At 42.5% G+C, this 19519-nt stretch overlaps 1 protein-coding gene across 1 annotated transcript; it reads right to left on the minus strand.

The window, feature by feature from the left end:
• Nucleotides 1-13395: 13395 nt before the first annotated feature.
• On the minus strand, nt 13396-15715 carry ASCL4 (achaete-scute family bHLH transcription factor 4). The gene has a single exon (XM_054087050.1). It carries the CDS (start codon nt 15155-15157, stop codon nt 14591-14593), a length of 567 nt encoding a protein of 188 aa, XP_053943025.1. The 5' UTR covers nt 15158-15715; the 3' UTR covers nt 13396-14590.
• Nucleotides 15716-19519: the final 3804 nt, after the last annotated feature.

Below are 19519 nucleotides of genomic sequence, written 5' to 3' on the forward strand. Positions count from 1 at the left end.
CCACCTGCATGCGTTCACACACTAAGGGACAGAAGCTGGGAAAGCTACATGTTGCTCGAGGGGATGCTTGAGTCCCTCTGTCTCCATCAAGAGGAGGATGAAGACACAACCTCTCATTCCCAGCACAAAAATACCGAGTGGCTCTGCATCCGTGCAACCTTGACATCTCTTTGCAAGAGGAGGTGACATCACGAGAGCAGTCTGAAGCTAGCAGAGGGGTGAAATATGGACAAGAAGCGCTGGGAGGACAGCCTGAGAGACCAGAATTGTCCTCTGTAACCTGCAGCACACCCCATGCAATGCTCAGAACCTGACCAAACTGCTGGGGAAAGTCACTGTCACTCAAGGAAATATCCTGCTGAGCATCCAGGCTCTGCTGCTGCCAAAAAAAAACCCTATCCATGAGGCAAGTAGATCAGTGAAGGAGAAATGAGAGCTCGTAACTGAGTTAATCCTAATATTAATGCCATCTGAAGAGGCAGAGAAATCTAGATGTTTTTCCCACCATACTTCTACAAGCCTGTCTCAGGAAAGACCAGTGTCACTTGGAGCAGGAGACTGATGAAGAAGGGATAGGACAGTCCTGTTGGAGTCCTGGAGTTCTCATTTATCTAGACTCTGGACATGTTCTGGATGTGAAGCAAGTCAACAAAGTTTTCAGACATCTTTAGTTGTACAGTCAGCCAGCAAAAGCTATTGGAGGACTTGTCCTCAGTGTTAGGCCAGAACTAACCCTATTTCCCTGACCTTTAGTGGGGAGGAGTGGTGGCTGGGCTGGATGCTGAGGTCTCAAACCATAACCTGATGCAATAAAAAACCATACACTGTAAGAGAAAATAATCCGGTGGCTGGCTCCAGCTCCTTCCGCACAAAGAGATCAAAGCTGTGCACAAGGCAGTCTTAAGCAGACAGGTTCCCACCAATGGCTGAAAGCATCTGCCCCTGTCTACCATCCCAGTGAAGTCAGTTTCTCAGGGCAAGCTGTGGTGCCACGAGGTGGTTTTCCTCCAGCAGATTTTTTTTCTTTGCTGATAATGCGTATTTGACCCATCTAGACTTCACGTCAAACTCATCAGGAGGTTTAGTCGGGAAGGTAGGAAAGGAGGGTGGGCCGGGAAAAGGGACAGCATTTGACTGACATTGTCAGCAGGAAACATTTCAGCAATGCGTGTTGGCATGCGGGGTTTTGTTTCACTTTACTTCATGAAGGACTTCAAAAAATCCAGAGATCAAACCAAAACGCTGCACTTTGGGGAAGAAAATATTTAAGGGAGGCCTTTGGTTCCAGCAGGAGAGAAAAACAAAAACAAAACTCTCGTGGATCAACCGGAAATTATTTTCTCTTTCAGCTACTCATTTTTGCCAGGGAAATGAGAAATATTGTGCTGTAAGCAGTGAGAAGAGCCTCAAGGCCTCCACAGCTTGAGTCAGCTGTCGTGCAAGGGCAAGAAGCCCACTCCACCATCTATGTGGCATGCAAGACCTCTCACACCAGTGTCCCCTTAGCCCAGACCTCACCATCTGCGTCCGCCTTCCTCCTGTCATGGGGGAAGGTCCAGCCTCTGTGGCACCACCAAGAATGAAAGGCTGGATTTAGTCTGTTTTGTGATCAGCCCACCTTTCACAACACCCTGTGGACACAACTGCCCCCTCCCCACGTTTGGTGACTCAGCCAAAGAATTTTAATCTCTGTGGTCTGTCTGTGGTTGTAAAATGTAACACCAATGGAGTTGGGCTGGTTTATCCCAAAACCATGAAACTGTTGTCAGAAGAAATTGATATACACTACTGAGGGGAAAAAAGTGCTGCTGCTGGGGAGGATTTGACTCAACACGGCACTTCAAATGGAAATTTCCCTGTTTGAAGTGGATACATTTTTCATTTCTACACCTTTCATTTCTTTTACACTGCAGGAGCGAGGACTTCGAGGGTCTGTTTGCAGGAGGATTAGCTTCTGCTGTGACTATTATCTGCGGAAGGTTTCTACAAGCAGACCACAGGTGCCTCCCCGCCCACAAGGCCCCTGGAGAAATGGTGGTTTGGAGTGATGTGGCACATCTTGGGAAGCACCTCAGCCCATGGCCTCCTGCCCTACACCTGCAAGCCAGGAACCCTCCACATCTGATCAGCACTGGGCACAGGACATCTGTCCACATAAACACCAAGTCTATCCTAGGCACTCCAGATCAAATCACAGGGTCTTCCCCTTCCTTCAAAGACATCTGAAGCCTAAAAAGAAGCAGATCAAACATGTAAATTTAAACGGAGATTAATTATACATTTGAAACTGGAGGGGAGAAATAAAAAAAAAAAAAAAAAAGCCATTAAGGTTCATCTGCATTAACTATGCCCATGGGGTGTTTCTTTGTCTTTGCATGTGATTATACTTCGTGAGATACCAGGTCTGGTTCCACCAGATCTCTGGAAAAGCCTTAGAGGCTTCAGGAAACTCTGCAAATGTGTTTTGGCAGGAGGCAGACAAGGAGAAGGGAAGTGTCGGCACAGCTTCCTCAGAGCAATGGAGGAGCCTTTGTTGAATGGCTGGAGGCTACTTCTCTGCTCCTGGATTTCAAAAAGGTATAATTATTACTTGGATAGAGTTCAGGACTCAGAGAGAGCTGCCAGATCTTTCATGAGTTTGTCCCACTGAATCTAGGATTAAAAAAAAAAAAAACACAAAAAAAGGAAGGAAAAGAGGGATATGATTTAACTATGTAGGTGTTGTCTCACATCCATAGTGTACCAGGTAGAATACACTGCTAGTGCTGTCCAATAGCCTGGTTTATACACACTTTCCCTTCGGAGCATCTGTTGTACTATTTTTATATATGTAAACTGTCTGAAATGAAGAGGTATTCTCTGAAGAGCTTCATCCCAAGGAATCTCAGAAAAAAAACAGTATCTGATCTTCCAGGGATCTCACTGACTCTCCAAAGCTTCTGAGCTTTTTTACTCTGACCTACAAACTGCCTTTCCTTAAACTTCTCCAAGTAAATTCTAAGTCAAATGGATTCCTATCCACACTATTCATGGTGTGAATGCCTTAAACTTTCAGATGTGCCAAGTCACTTTCCTAATCATAGCAATGAAGTCATTGTCAATATCTGAGCATAAGCTTTTGGACTTTGTTCTCAGTATTAAAAGTTAGGGCTAGCTGAAAAAGAGGGAAATGCTTTCAGAAAAAATAAAACTAAAAGCAAAGCTGCCACCATTTTGCAGGCGTGGCTCAACAGAAATACATTTTTACAGGGTTTTCAACTGTATCCTTTTGAACTGAAAATGGCCTTCAGAATGATTTACAGAATAAACATTTTCTTATCTGTAAAACTTATTTCAACTATAAAATAAAATACGAGGTCCAACACAGAAAAACCTGAGACTAACCATGTAGCTCGGGAACCAAGAGTGGGAGGGGAGAGACAAAGGGATGGTTATAGAACATGTTCAAACCTGTCACAGTGAGAACAGGCTTAACTCAATCGCTTCGCTTAGTACAAGTGGATGTATGTCCAAACATGGATGTTTTCTTACCCTTAGTTGAAAATATCGATGTGTAGGAGTGAAGGGAGTTAGCATGTTTCTTGTGATACTGAAGAAATCCATAATGGAAACCATTCAAACACTGACTGAGTCTTACAGTGAAGAGATCCCAAAGATCAAGTTGGTGCTCAAAGGAACCCATTTTTTGTCGGTGGAAGACGTGAAAGCAAAAACAACATAGATCCTCAACAGACTTTCATAAAGTGATCTGTGGAGTTGCTTTGAACATTGGTGAACATTGCAGCTGTGTGTCAACTCAGAAGGGAACTATTTTGAAGGTGGTCATAGCTGATTTTCTTAATCTGTTAAATAAAAACAGTTACAGGAACAGTCTAAGTTTTTTTTCGTCAGACCTTATATCATCCTGATGATTCCCAGTCACTGCTGCCTTTGTAACACCTGAGTGACATTTTATACAGACACTGGTATCAGATGCCCTTCTGCCCTGCCCCATGGTCCAAGTCTCTGGTCCCCAAACCTTAGTGCCTGCTGTCATAGGTGCTCTGTGGCATTTGTTCCACACGTTTGTGCCCACACTTGCGTGCCTGACTTGATTGCTAAACTTTTACTTTAGCTCTTGCAACTAAGAGAACAGTGAAGAAAACTCACCCGTGACTTCCTAGAGGTGTTCTCACCCTGTGCTTCAGCCATGGAAAGTCTGACCAGAGACCCAACTCTAGACTTCCTTTCTTGGGAAAAAAAGATGAGACTGTGAATGTGCTCCTAGTGCCACCTTCCCAGCAGGCCCACGTGGATGAAACCTTTTCACAACACATCAACAGGCATCTCCTTTAAATCAGTCCAAACTCTTTTTTCCAACTGTTCCTGTCCAGTTGCCCTCTGCAAATGCTTTGCACAACGCCACACTGGCTGTGTTGCTGTCACTTAATCCTCGCTCTACATGGCCATCTACCCAGCCACAGCTTCTAATATCCATCACTCTATATGCACAATAACTTTAGGTTTTGTGGTGATGACTAAGTTAGGAAGTGACCTAAACTGTGACTTTTTCACCAAAGATGCAAATGTGAAATGTGTGCTTTAAGACAATGACCTCTAAAATTCCGGTGAAGTTTGCAGAAAATAACCAATGCTAAAAAGTTCTACCAAAGATAAATTTAAAAACATTTAAATGCAACTTTTTTTTTAATCACAATGCCAACATATTTCATTTGTCTCTGAAAACACTGACCACTCATACTACAGAGTCATTCAGCGTGGTGATGGCATTTCCATTGTCCTTTCAACACAAGCTCCCCCAATACATGCAGCTACAACTTGGTGACTTCATGAAACTGGCTTTTAGTAAAAATTGAACCAGATGGTAACTGAATGATCTTCTTAGATAGGGTACTATAAACACCATTTAATAACATTATGCTTTATGGGCTTGTTAACCTAAATGGAACTTTTGAAGCTTTCATAGTGCTGCAAAATGCAAAGCTATAGAGCACGCTGCACATAAACAGAGGCAAATGCCTCACATTTGTACAGTTTGTCATGCTGACATGTTGCAGGTGCTCAGTTTTGATCTGCCCTAAGAGGCCCCTTGGGATGTGCCACCACTGCTTGCATGGGGCATCACGCCTGCAAACTGGGGGTGCAGCATTACCCTGCTGTGAAAGGAGAACATTACTAGGAGCAGGGTGCTGAGGGAGGTGAGAATGGAACCCGGCGGGCCTTTTCACAGCTTTCCATAGCTTCACCAGCTCCTGGTAAAGTGGTACAGAGGCAGCCTGATGATATTTTCCAGTGAGATGGGGCAGGATCTCCTGGTGTTCCCATTACAGAGGTGAGAGGAGGGCTGTTGAAACAGAGGGAAAACCCGGGGCTGAAGTAATCTAAGTTTATTGTTTGGCTTCTGGCAGCAGGTGGGCTGAGTTCTGTCATCATCCCCTCCACTCCCCAGCTTGAACACATTCTGCTCACAACTGCTCAGCACTTTGATAAGAAATACGCTTGGAGGTATTTTGCAATGATGAACAAGAAAAGATGAATGAGAAGCGATGGGAGGCAGATAAGCGTGGTGTGCCTGAAGTGCAGGCAGACAGACTCATCATCATGTAAATCCTGTGGTCTCAGCCACTTTTGCACAATAGCTAGTGGTAAAATCATATTGTTTCTTCTTTTCTGATGGGGTTAGGCTTTCATTTTTAATTTAAATTTCACTTATTAAGCAGCTCCTTGCCCACCTCCCGCCCAGCTACTGCGAGGCACGTCCATCTTCATCAAGGGCCACACGTAGTGTGATCAGCAGAAAGGTGTTAGCAATAACGGGTGCTAAAATTAGGCCACTGTATGCGAAGGACACAAAATGCACTGCCAGGACATGCCCTTGGACCCTTGCCCCTACAGCAACAGCCAGAGCTATAGCGGCCAACAGGAAGGAGGAGAAGAAAACAGCAGAGATGGATGGAGAATGGCAATAGCAGAATGTAAAGAAAGCGGCTATTACCATTATAGTGTAAACTTACATCTGCCTTCTGAAAAATACTAGCAGCAGGGAACAGCCCTTCCTTTAGTCCTGAGCTTGAAGCTTTCCATCATGACCAGCAGCGCATGCCCAGTCTACAGCTCCTTGATTACTCTTTCTAACAGATGTGTTGCTGCATTGGGTTGGACATTCATGATACAGACTTTGCTCCTGTCCCATCACCCTCATTCACAGAGTCAGTGCTCTCCCTTTCCCTTGTGATGCCCTGTGCAATGTACCCATGGTTTTCAGGAGTGCTCTTGTTTCCCAGCACAGGGAGGGAGGAGAGGAATGGGGAAGAGTGGTACCAGTGGTGCAACTACTCATTTAAGAGAGCCATCTCCTGTACTTGGCCTCCATCTGTGCTCTATGTTCCTTGTCACAGCTCTCATCGTGGCGCTGGCCTCCTCCTATGCTTCCCACTATTCCATTTTGCTCCTTCAGGATTAAGCCCACTCTGCAGTTCAGCCCCAGCCTGCTCTGCCTCTCATTTCCTCCTCGTGGAGAGACCAAATGCAGTGGATTGTGGCCAAGCTTTTAAGGGATGCCTGAAGTATGCAAAGCCTCAAGAGGCAAAGCTGAGTCCTCCCTAAACTCATGGCACCCCTGAGCTGAAAATGCAAAGGCAGCCCGCAGGGCGGAGACAGGGGAGCAGGAGCATGCCTTCCTCCAAGTGGAGGAGGAGAAGTATGCTGGGAAAATGAGGACAGCACTTTAAATAGTGGAAACATCCTCACTGGCTGGTGATGGGGCAAGGGAGGGAGTCATGCCTCTCTGAAGCCCTGCCTATTGCTCTCTCTAAGTCCTGGTCCATTAGAGTCATTGCTTTGCTTGTTCTCATTAGCATTTTTGCTATAGAAAATCTGACAGCTGTTTCCATCTCCACAGGGTTTGCCTGCAAAGTATTGAGTTTTTTTCTTTTTCAGGAATTAATCCTCCCCAAAGGTCTTGTATCTCATTTATTTCTATTTCCCTTGTTTCAGCCATGCAGCTGATTTGATATCAACCAGCACACCACACGTCAAAACCACTTTCTTTTCTCCCTTCCCTCTGCCATCCCTGCTTCTTTTCCCATGCGCAAACACCACAACATGCAGCCCTGTGTTTGTACATCTGGCTTATTTGATTTATACGTTGCACAGTTTGCTATCAGTTTCATTCGTTAAGCAGCAGTGAGCTTTAATGCCTCTGGGTGTGGGGTCGCACACATCACCTATGCATGATTGTTCCCCCTGGGATAAACCCTCTGCAGCTGAGCCTGGGACATCTTCAGTGCTTCTTAAATTTAAAAAGCTACGTCTAGAGAGTAGCCTAATATAGCATAATGCTGGCGGCAAAGCAAATACACAAGAAGAGATTAAAATCCCCTTTGTTTGTAACTACTTGTTCTCTTTGTGATCTCAGTGCAGATGGAAGAGATTGGTTAGGATTCAGTGCTGACAGCTGACTGCCTTGGAACACGAAAATCTGCTATTTATGCCCAGAACCACACTGCATCAAAATAATATCGTGGGGACAAGAAAGGTGTGTTGTGAATAGCATAGCAAATGCAGTTTGGCTTGGATTTTTGTTATACGTTCCCAGGCTTCACTGCCCACTACCTTGCCCATATTTTCAGCCCTTCAGCCTCTCACAGTCCATTCATTCATCTTCCCCTTTCCAATTCCAACACTCCCACAAAATACTCATATTTTCATCCTCTGGCCCAAGCAGAATAGACAAGAGGCAGCACGTTATACTAGTGCAAAGTACATGTGCTTGCTGACGGCTAGCTGAGGCCCATGAACTGGCTGACCATCAAGCAGATCAAACTGAAAAGACAGTTCAGCATTAACTTTTCCCTCTAAAATAAGCATGTCTTTCTACTCCAATGACACTGGTGTTCACATGCCCTGTAGGAATTTCACATCTCTGAGACCTCTATCTCCAGTCATATATGAAGTGAACCGGGAAGGTCTCCAAGGTTGTGAAGGCAGAAAATGGTAGAGAGCTGCATGGACTCTCTTCTAGGGTTTCTTTTAGCCCGGCTAAAATCCCATGATCCATACCAATATATTTTTTCATTTTCTGCCCCTGCTAAAACATAATTGATAAATCCTGAGATTCACAGTAACATATGAGGTCCAACACAAAAAACCCGAGACTAATCCTATAGCTTGGGAATCGAGAGTGAGAGGCAAGAGACAAAGAAATGGGCATAGAATATGTTCAAATACATCACAGTGAGACAAGGCTCAACTTCGCCATCCTGTTCGCCAGACTTGGCTCGCTTTTCCTGAAGACCAAGTCAGTGTTCAAGGGAACTCATTTTTTGTCGCTAGAAGATATGAAAGCAAGAACAACAGAGAACAGTAACAGGCACTGACTCTGTGTTGGATCTCATAGACTCTACTGTTGGTGCTTCAGCAAATGCAGGGCCATTCCCAGACGACACTGAGTCCCACAGAACTGGCTTCAAAGGTTTTGAAAAAGAGTGAGGGAACTCAGAGAAAAAGATTGGTTTACTGGCTGCTCCTCACACCTGTAAACCACAGTTTTGGGAGTATTAACCTCTCCAGGCATATCTAAAGACAGTGGTGGTAATGAATTAGTCTCTTCAGCCACTCAGCTTCACAGATGGGTGTTTTGACCTTGACAAATCCTCTCCGTTTACATGAATTCCCCAAGTTACCACCGGAGGGGGCTAAAAATCAGATGTCCTGTTTTCTGTGTCTGCCTTGAGGGTTGTGGCCTCCAGCAGTTGAGTTGCCCAGGAATCTGACTCAGCATGAAGCAGCACAGCTCATCACCCAGAGCCTTAAGCCCTAAACTGAGCTCCCTGCCCTGGCCCAACCACTGTTTTGAAAAAGAATTCAAAACGTTGAGAAATTTTATTTGCATTTTGAGACTCTCTTCCCATGGGGGTTGGCTGAAAATCAGAGGTTCAGAAGCCTTTGGAGACAGGACGTCTCACACACAGAGCATAGTCTAAGCTTTGTTTCCACTAGCAAGCAGACAAAAAAATGCTAATGGGCTTTGTCTTGGACTTGCAAGGTGTAAGACGGCATGAAACTTCTTTTCTTCCCAGGAAAAGCACAGCAGCAGAGCTCTGCTCCAAGGCCAGGTCATGGATACCCTGGCCTTTCCTGCTTGTATGCATGTAGCTACTGTGTTTCTTAGGGAAGAATGGCTCTTGCATAAACTGTGGCAAATACGGGGAAACCACCTGAATCAACTTTTTCTTGTGCTTTTTCTCTGAAGCGTACCAAATAAACCCAGGCTCTGCACATACCCATACTGTCTATTCCTGAGTTGGGTTTTAGTCATTGTTCACTTCATTTTTTAATTCAGTTTGCAACTGGGCAAAGGCTTTTTATTCCGAGGCAGTACTTCACTGCCAGGCTAGGACTCTGAACCTTTATTCTCACCCTCAGCCCAGGTCTGGTAAAGGCAACTATCTCTTCATATACTCCAGTGGCTGTCATGGTGCTGGTTGTACCCTGCATGCATGCTGCAAGCTCAAGCCATGGAGAGACAAGCTCTAACAAGGGGAATAACCAAGCACAGTTGCGACACCAGGAAACAGGGCTTTATCCAGTGACAAAAGCTCATTTGACTTTAGTGACTGATTTGCTCCTTTAAAGCACTACAAATAAGCTCCCTCATCCTTTCCTAGGCCTGCTTTTTGGCTTTGCTTTTTAAATAAGAATTTTTTGAGAGATATAAGAGGTCAAGGCTACTGAAGTATGACACGACCTACTAAAACATGACCTGTTGAATCCCACTTTCAGAGAACGGTAGCTCCCATCTCACTCCCCATCTCCTTCCCAGAGTGAAGCAACATCTCTTCTCTGATCCTGCCATCATCTGCTTCTCCAGAACCCCACAGCCACCCAAGCACATCTGGGTCCTTGGTCTCTGACCCGCCAGTTAGCTGTGCCTCATATGCAAATTGGACCTCAAGGTCAAAGGAATAGTTTCACAATATGGATATGAGTGGGCAGGGGAAAGGACATTCTGATGACAAGAAAAGGTGGACCTTTCACTCCTGAAAACCACTACCAGCCTCTTGCACAGTACACTTAATGAGCATGCTGGTTCCTATTGAGTTTCCAGGGTCTTGGCTCAGGGCAGCTGAGTCATAACATTTTCAGCCAGCTCTGGGGCATCTTCTGAGCAGTGCCACCTTGTCAGACTGCTTTCAATTCCAAACAAATATTCTTGTCAGTCTATGCTCGCTTTACCGGTATTCTAGCCTGACTCCTCTCTGTATTTGACCCACCATGGACTGTATGGAGATCCACTGAGGTATGGAAAGAGATGTCTATCTTTAGAAATATCTTCACTCCTCTAGTTTGTTCTCCCAGCAAGGGCAACTTGGAGAACTTCTCTGTTGCTCTGTCAGTGGACATGTTCACAGTGAGCTAGTAAAATATATAAAAATCATGTGGGAAATACACGAGAGAGCATTTATATTACATTTTAACCTACAAGCATGCCTTCAGTTTGATGGAGAATTTTGCTTATCTTGTGTTTACAGATCTTCCAGATCTACAGCTGGACAGCCTTGCAGAAGAGCTAGGTACAGCTGAAGTCTTACCATTTTACTGCTCCCAATTTGTCTAGAACAAATTTGCTTCTTCCTCTCTAAGTTGTCTATATGCCTAGGGTTACTAGTGATGACCACCCGCTGAAGTTATATTTGTTTGGACTCTGTTTTGGAGACACTAACTAAGACCTTGCTCAGCCATTGTGATTGACCTTAGCTAACTCCAGCAGGGCTCTCCTGTTGGTATCACTTGAGAGTCTCTCTTTAAAATGTTTAGGATCTTGTTTTGCCTACTTCCCAAGTATGCTGGTGGCAAATGTTTTCAAAGATTCTTTATTTTTGTGTGGACATTCCCTGTTGATTTATTCCAGTGAGATGCTTTACTGTCTGAACAGAACTGTGCCTTCTGGTTTTCTTTAGCCACGTTATTGACACTGGGTGATATAACATGAAAGGAGTGTGGATGGGCTTTTACAAATAAATCAACTAAATAGCTATTAGAGGATTAAAAGCAATCCCATAGCCAGGATTACACATCTTTAAAATGCTAATAATATCAAGGAGCAAATGGATTTGTAATTTAATGTCAGAAGAGGGAAGAATTCAGATGTGTGGGTTTTTTCACATTTGATAGAAAGATTAAAGTGTCTGCACTTGGTGTGCAGGAGTCTGATAAAGCTGTAGCATGGTTGCCTAGGGATATTAGTGTTCACCTTTCTTGTAAACAGTTACTGCGCCGCATGGAGAAAATTCTTCTGGTCAACGTTTTTATTAAAACTTTAATTCTCATGGTGACAAGTTGGATCATTGTCTGCTTTCAAAGTCTGATAATGATACTCTTTAGAAGCTTTGAAGAAGACCTTTGTCTAGACAGAAACAGCTTAAGAAAGCTTTTGAAACATAGTATTCACCTTAAGTCTTTGTTGATGCCTGTAGGAAGCACTGATACATATTTGGGAAACCTTGAGCTGTTTCCTATTTCCCTGTATTAGAAGTGTGCAAGAGGTTTGCAAGACAACTGGAGCTGTGAGAAATAAAAATGCACAACTTTCCTAAGGAGAGTGGTTCAACCTGTGACAGATTTTTCCCACAGAAAGAATTTCCCTTTCATCCAGAAACTCATTTTCCTTTAAAATTAAATTAAGCTACATGTGACATTCTGGCTTTTGCATCTTCACTACTGAGGCTCGATTGGGAGATATTTTAAGGACATCTCCATAGCTGATAAACATGCATAATTGAAAAAAAAAAAGCTACAGTTTTATTGAAATGTAGACTTTTAATCAGTCTCCTTAACTTGAAGTCCACAGGCCTCTTCCAGGATACTATTTCACCAAATCCAAGTTTGGTTCTGACTGCAGAATATTAAGGATATGCAACAAATAAACCAGTCCCATCTAGATATGCAGCAGATCAGCCTGTGTCTCATATGCAAAGAGATACCCTACAGCGGACATGGCCAAGCACAGGCCCTCAGTACGATGCTTTCCACTCAGTTAGACTCCCGTTAAGAAACATCCCACACAAGATGCAGTTGAAAGGGGACAGAGCCACAACCTGGTCCACTTCTCCAGCCAGCCTAACGGGCTGATCACAGAGAAGGTGGAATGCTGCACCATCTCCCTAGCATCTGGAAATTAGAGGATTATGGCTCCTGGATATATCTTTGTAGGGCTCAAACCTTTGTGATAACCATCTGATCTAAAAATTTATTTGGGATGTTGTCTGATGTATCCTGCCCAGGAAGTAACGGTCATTCTGGTAACTTTCATTTTTAGTAGTTCAATTTGATTTGGCTATTTATTGTCATTATATATATATTAACTGCCTTTTCATCTTCAGAGAGCTTTACAAACAACAACACATTTCACAGAATTTGTTTCAGGTACTCTGAGGAAGTGTATGTTTTTCATAGATAACAAAGATTTAATCTCTGCTTTCAGGGAAAAATGCAGTTCAGGTTTGCTGACAGAGTTACCAGCAGCATTTCCAGAAATATCCAAACTGAAGCAAAGGGAGAAAGGTTGAACCATTTTATTATTTTTGGTTTTTTTTCAGAAATCACAAAGGAAAGGAAAAAAGCCAAAAAATAATAGATCCCAAACAGACATTCAGACCACTACCTTGCCCTCTTTCCCTTTCTCGGATAATAAACACAAACACTTAGGAACCCAGAAATGGGTGCTTTGGATCTGGATCTGAACTGCCCAGGTAAATCACAGAACAGTTTGGGTTGGAAGGGACCTTAAAGATCACCTAGTTCCAACCCCCCTGCAATGGGCAGGGACACCTCCCACTAGAAGGGCTAGTCTTTGGGTCTGGCAAACAGACCCTGCAAAAGGAGCAGCCCTTAGGAAAACAAAATAGTCATCAGACAAGGAAGCTGGCTATCATGTAAAGAATAAAGAATGAAGCCTGTGACTGGACTCAATAGCTGCAAGTGTAAAAATGTTCAGAGTAGTCTGCTAGAAATCATCAGAGTCCTTTGATACCAAATAATTTTGATTAGATGCCCACAGCACAAACTTGCTCCTTATCTAGATTTTAAAATCCAGATTAAAAATTTAGTATCATAGGTAGCGGTTTGAATTTACTTCATACCTATTTTCTTTATTCTTTCCTGAAAACTCATTACTCCCGCAAATAGTGCATTTGTCATCAATTGAAAGGGAAAAAAAATCAGTCATGTTTAATTCATTTTTTTATTTAAATGAAATTTATGGACACATTTTGAGGTATTTGACCAATATTTGTTCTTATTTATACACAATTATTTTTCAGGTGTTCAGTCAGTATGACATAAAGGAAAGACATAAAAATACAAAACCATTTCACCAACATGAGGCTAAAAAACCAAAAGTTCAAAAGGTCTGTGGAAAGTGTATGGGTAAGGATTTTACCCCATATATTCAGAATGCAAATTAAGCACACAGCTAAATTATATTTAAATCTGGCCTTGGAGAAAGGAAGATTTTAGAGCAAATTGGCGACAAACTCTCATTCTAAATAGACATGGTCCAAATTAAAGGTATTCCATAGGTTTTGAGTTATTAATTTTAAAAGGTATATCTTTTGAAGAAGTAATGCAATATTCTAAACAAAAGGAGAAATGCCTACATTTTCATGCCAATGCAAACTGATACATTCAATGTTACCCTTTTCGTACACACTGGTATCTAACCACTACGGGAACATATTTCTAAGCATATAACATCTGACTTGCCAAAAAGTCACAATCAAGACTGTTTTGTCCACAAACCCAGTTTTCAGAAAAGGACAAAAAAGGCTGGTAACAATTTTCCAGTGTCATGAGTGGAGCTTTGCTTTTGAAGGTTCAGTTTTACACAACTCTGTTTCCCTCTTCCTAGCATTGATTAGACTGGACATGTCAGACTTTCTTTTCCTGAAAATTATCCTTCGGAAAATCACCAAATAGCCGGTGTCCAATGTATGAGTTGCTTCTTTCACTTTAGAAGATGCCATAAAAGAAATGAATTCCCAAATATAGCTTTATTTAAACTTGTAAAATTGTCTTTTCAGAAATAGAAGTATTTCTGTGAGTTGTTTAGGGAAAGACATTTTATCTAAATCTTACCTTTCTCAGTCCAAGTATTTACAACCCAGTGCATCTCAGGTTAGCAGCCCGGAAAAAAACAGACAATAAAATTTACAGAAGGAAGCAGGAAAAAAAGGGAGGGTAATTTCCTGAAATGGTTTTATCTGGTTTTGTTGTCTCATCGAGTGAAAGGCAAAATAGAATAGACAAACAGAATAAAAGCTGAATAAAAACTAGAATGCAAAGCTTGCTTCAGTTTTAACAATCCAAGAGCAGTTTAGTAACACAACTGAAGCAACCTGAGAGATATCTGTTTGCTTACAAACGATCTTTTGGTTTTGTACAGACAACACTTAAAGTCCTTTGACAGACTGAAAATACCTTTTTTTTCTTTTCCTTAGATGTTTTTCCTTTTCCTGGTATCTGTAGAAAAATCCCCAGGGCTTTAGATTTGGTTTTCAGCCGAACTTGAATCTTTCTCAGAGGCTGTTACCTAGGTGCCCGTCTCCTCAAATTCACTGTAGGGGGATGAAGCTGAAGAGGTTTTAGATTCTCCATCACTGTAGCACTCCCGTGAGGGACCAGGACTGGGAGCTTCCGGGAGCTCCCTGGCAGAGAGCGTTTCCTTACTGTTAGATCCTAAGGGATGGCAGTCCAGCAAGCTCTGCAGGTGTTTGATGTAGCTTATTGCAGCTCTCAGGGTCTCCACTTTGCTGAGGCGTTTGTCAGCAAATTCCTTTGGCAGGTGTTCTCTCAAGCGTGTGTAGCCTTCATTCACGCAGCGCACCCGCTGCCTTTCCCTCTCATTCCTCTTTCGAATGAAGGCAGGCTCAAAGGAATAGTCATAGACACCCACGTAGCCAGGGAACGGGATGTAGGAGATGCGACCTGTGTGGCTGCCATAGGCTTGCTCCCAGTAAGACGGGTCCAGCTGGAAGGGAACCCCAAAGGGCTCTCTCAGGGGGACTCCATGGGGATGCACATGGCTGTTAGCCAGGGACACGGCTCCTGGAAATGCAATCCTGTTCAACAGTCCATCATCATCTTTATTGCTGCCCATGCTTCTTTTTTTTTTCCTCACCTGTAGAATGTCAGATCCTGAATTTGGCTTCCAAATCTTGTATCAGTCCAAGCAAGGAGGAAACATTTGTATAGGTACTTTGCCCTGCAGGCTGCAATTTCCTCCCGCGGTGTATAAAAGCTCAGATCTGAAAGCACTGCTGACAACTCATGAGGTCCACTCTGTGCCTGGAAATCAACTCTAAGCCTTGTTGATTTTATAGATGTAGAGTGCCAGCTAATTTAAAGACAGGTTTTGAAGACCATCACTCGACAATTTAAACCCTTCTTTTCCTCTGATCTTCATATTTCAAAAGATAATAAGAAGGTTCCTGTGTATTCCTTTTCTCTCCTCTTGAAATTATGACCGTAAGAGTTAATGCCAAACATAAATAATCTTCCAGGCTCTAAACACTTCTCATGTATTGCAATCCACAGTATCGTTTGATATAATTGTCTCCAAAAGATGGGTAATTTGCAAAGTTTACAGAGATCTTCAAAGTTCTGGCAGAACTCCTCCCTTTCAGGAACCAAGGCTCTTCTGTCATCTGAAAACTACCCAAAGGCTTTTCACAATGAAATCCAAAAGACAACTGCAAGCTTTGTTCTTTCGGCTGTTCCTGTCTAACTGAAAGAGCTCACAAGCAGTTTGCAAAACTTATATGGCATGTCTCTAGCTTTCTGGGGAAGCTGAGAAATCTTCAAAGGAAAGAGTGCTCTCTTGTGGTTGCAAGTCGTGTCAGATCAAGAACGCATACATGCAAGCATAAGCAGATAACTGCTTTCTTTGCCCAAAGAGAGGCTTTTTCAAGAAGTGTGAGTTTCACAAGCTAAACACGAGCATTTTTGAAAAAAACCTTCAACATGTTGCATGTTTCTGCTCATTGCAGGAACATTCTGGTCAACACGATAAGCACCTGCCTCAGATAAACAAATACAAAGATGATGCCCTGATTGGTCCCTTTGTGGCTATTGTTAGATGTCTACACAGATATTGGCTTACTTGATGGATTTTACACATTGTTTTATTTGGGGAATTGAAAATCCCTCCCTACTGTGCCAGATCTGTTCTGTGTTCTCTGATTTGCCAGCAGCTTGCAAAGAACAGGTAGACAAAAGACAAGAACATTCATCAGTATAAGGGCATAATGTCCTAATCTATGCCTTTCCTCTAAAATATCCTGTTGTCTTAGGATCTTCTTTTGCTGCTACTGGAGGGTCTTGGACTTGTTTCACAGTGTTGTTTTAAAAGTTCCATAGTTATAGGCTTTTTTCTTGAAAACACATCTCCACATTTAACTGAATTTCTTTTTTTTTTTGCCACCAACAGTTTAGCAATTTGAATGTTTGGTCTGGGAGAGCTGTGGGAAGGAACGGACATGAAAAAGTACAGGCATGTAGCATCTATTAAAACTGTTCTTTTGCTCAAAGTGAAAGTTTCCACCCTATTCAGTCTTTCATGCCAAACTGCCTCAGAAGCATGAGTGACTGAAACAACATCCTCCACTCTAAGGAACACATATATGTCTCTGCTGAGTCAGAAACCAGCAGCAATGATGTCAGTGTGCACTTTTAATTCAGCCTTTGTATCTTTGCTGGCCTATTCTGTGGCTTCAAAAAAACAATGGCAATCTTGAAAGTATGATGAAGATACAGGCAGACTGTTCCAGATAGACATAAGTGAGAACAATCCTGGACTCTGATATATGCCAGGGGCAGGATCAGCATTAAAACGGCTGAAAAGACATGGCAACTATCTATGTACTTTCTCCTCCGTCACCCACATTTCCTAGCAAGAGCTGGTGTTAGAGGCCGAAAGTTTTGTAGCATTACCTAAGAGCTAGTTGACACATTTCCTGAGGGGCTGAGTTCTTTTCCAGTCACAACTAAATGTCTTTCTAAAATATGTGCCATAGCTGAGATTGAAGGTATTGGTGTCAGGCAGGAATTACAGGGGAACAGCCAGTACATGCAACTAATTTCTGATCAAATAATTCTGCCTTTTAAAATATCTTCTGAAACAGTTGAAAAATATGGGCTTTTGAATAATGCTTGCACTATAAACTTTGCTGTCAGGAAAGTCTCCAAGTAGAAATGTTTTCAGAAATGAATGCTTAAACAAAAATAAGTAATTCCCTGTAGCACTGAGGTAGGCCAGGACTTAAAGTTCTCTTAAAACAAAGAGGATGTTGGCCTCTATGCAAGTATCTGAAGTAGGAAATGGACATTTGATTTGTGTCATCATTAGATTTAAAGTGCTGTTCTCTGGTGCTATTCCTGTAAGGAAATGGACGAATGCCTCTTGGGGTTTCTCAGGTGCCAGAATGTTTCACAGCTCTCCATGACCTTGACAGAAATCTAGGTACATTCAAAAGGCAGGGTTATGTTTCAGTTCTGTCATGCAAATGCACTATTCCCTGCTGCCAAACTCCTTTTCCATGTTTACTGTAAGTGCAAAAAATCACCTGTGCTAAACAGACATCCACTCTTCCTACAGAAAAATTCATGCTGTACAGAAATACATGAAGAAAAATCACAGGTAAATGTTATGTTAATCTGAATGACTGAAGACGATCTCATATCAAACAGACACTGCAGCCTGATTTTGTTTGTGTGCAAAAGAAATAAGTAAATACGCCACAGGCTTTTGTTGAATGTCATATCTTGCTGACAATCTAACTTTACTTGCTCCAAAAGGGATTTGCCTGTGGGCAAGGAGCCAGCACAAGGCGAACACACCTTATGTCCCACTGAGCGTCCTTGTTGAGAGTGCAAGCAGGATCAAAGCCGTGTATCATCCCCATACCAACATCTGCACAAAGCAGGGCCTTCTCAACATGTTTGCATGTGCAGACTCGGTGAAAGTAGCAGGACTGTCCCACCCAAGGGAAAGGCTAATACACATTCTTTTTAAGAGTAGGTTAACACTACGTAGATAACGTTACTCTTCTAAGACAAGCCTTTGATTTTCTTTCTTACGCTGTTTCTCCAATTAACTTCTCCTCACGCCTTTGTCTGGATGATGCCTTGACTCCAGAATGCAATATCCTCCATGCCGATACAAAGCAGATGGCCTTTACTTTCCAGGTGGTACAAATCAGATGTTATTCACTGCTCTACAATGGCAGGAGTCTTGTTTCTACTTATGTGGTATGTTTTGATTTGGGGGTTGGGTCTGGGTTGTCTTTTTTTTTTGTTTTTAAATACAAGGTTTAAATAGGGATGCTGGGAGATTCCTCACTTACTGCATTGCCTGTGGCATTTGAACAGGTTCCCTTCCTTCTCTCTTTTCTTTTACTTCACTACACACACCTTATTACCCAGCCAAAATTAATAGAAAATGTTTCCACCATACATAAAACTAAAACATTGAGGCATCTTCCTTCCAGATATAACTTAGTTGTGATTTTAATTGCACATATCCTAACACAATATCTACAAGAATGTAATCTTTATACGAAAGAACACTTAACCGTTCACACTCCTAGAAGAATCACGATTAACACTAGTGGCATTAGACAGTGATTGCTTTGAATTACTTTAAGTTACTCAAAGCAACAGATTCTCCTTGACAACGTGTCCCTCTGTGTCTGAAAAGAAAGCCATTGGTGGAAAAACTGCAGTAGAAACAGAAGAGTCAGCTGAACATATGCAAGTCCATGCATTTCCCAACAGATGATGTCTTAACTATTCATCTGTGGACATATTACTAAGAAAGAAGAACAAATACACCAGGAGTTTAAAAAGAATCCCTCGCAACATTGTGCATTTGTTATATTTTACTTTGCTGTAATTATACTAAATTCTAGTATTCATTATAAGTATCATGGTTTGTCTGGGCTACTGCAATCTATTATCAGATATAAAATTGTGAAATTAGCAGTTTCTCATGTTAACTGCATACCAAAGCATTACTGTAATAACTGCAATTTGGACTGAGATCCAAGAATACAAAACTGAATAGTTTTGTACCTCCCTAATTCTGTTTTACCCCTAAGCATAGAATCATAGAATCATAGAATGGTTTGGATTGGAAGGGACCTTAAAGATCATCCAGTTCCAACCTCCCTGCCATGGGCAGCGACACCTCCCACTGGATCAAGTTGCTCAAGGCCTCATCCAACCTGGTCTTGGACACCTCCAGGGATGGGATATCCAAAACTTCCCTGGGCAACCTGTTCCAGTGCCTCACCAACCCTCACCGTGAAAAATTTCTTCCTAATGTCTAGTCTAACTCTTCCTCTCTTCAGTATGTAGCCATTACACCTCATCCTATCACTACATGCCTTTGTAAAAAGTCCCAGCTTTCTTGTAGACCCACTTCGGGTACCAGAAAGCCATTACAGGGTGTCCTCAGAGTCTT

Source organism: Cuculus canorus, chromosome 1, assembly GCF_017976375.1.
Source record: "Cuculus canorus isolate bCucCan1 chromosome 1, bCucCan1.pri, whole genome shotgun sequence".
Classification (NCBI taxonomy): domain Eukaryota; kingdom Metazoa; phylum Chordata; class Aves; order Cuculiformes; family Cuculidae; genus Cuculus; species Cuculus canorus.

What these genes read in the sequence shown, in the direction of transcription:
- ASCL4 (XM_054087050.1), bottom strand. Translation starts at nt 15,157, where the DNA reads ATGGGCAGCAATAAAGATGATGATGGACTGTTGAACAGGATTGCATTT.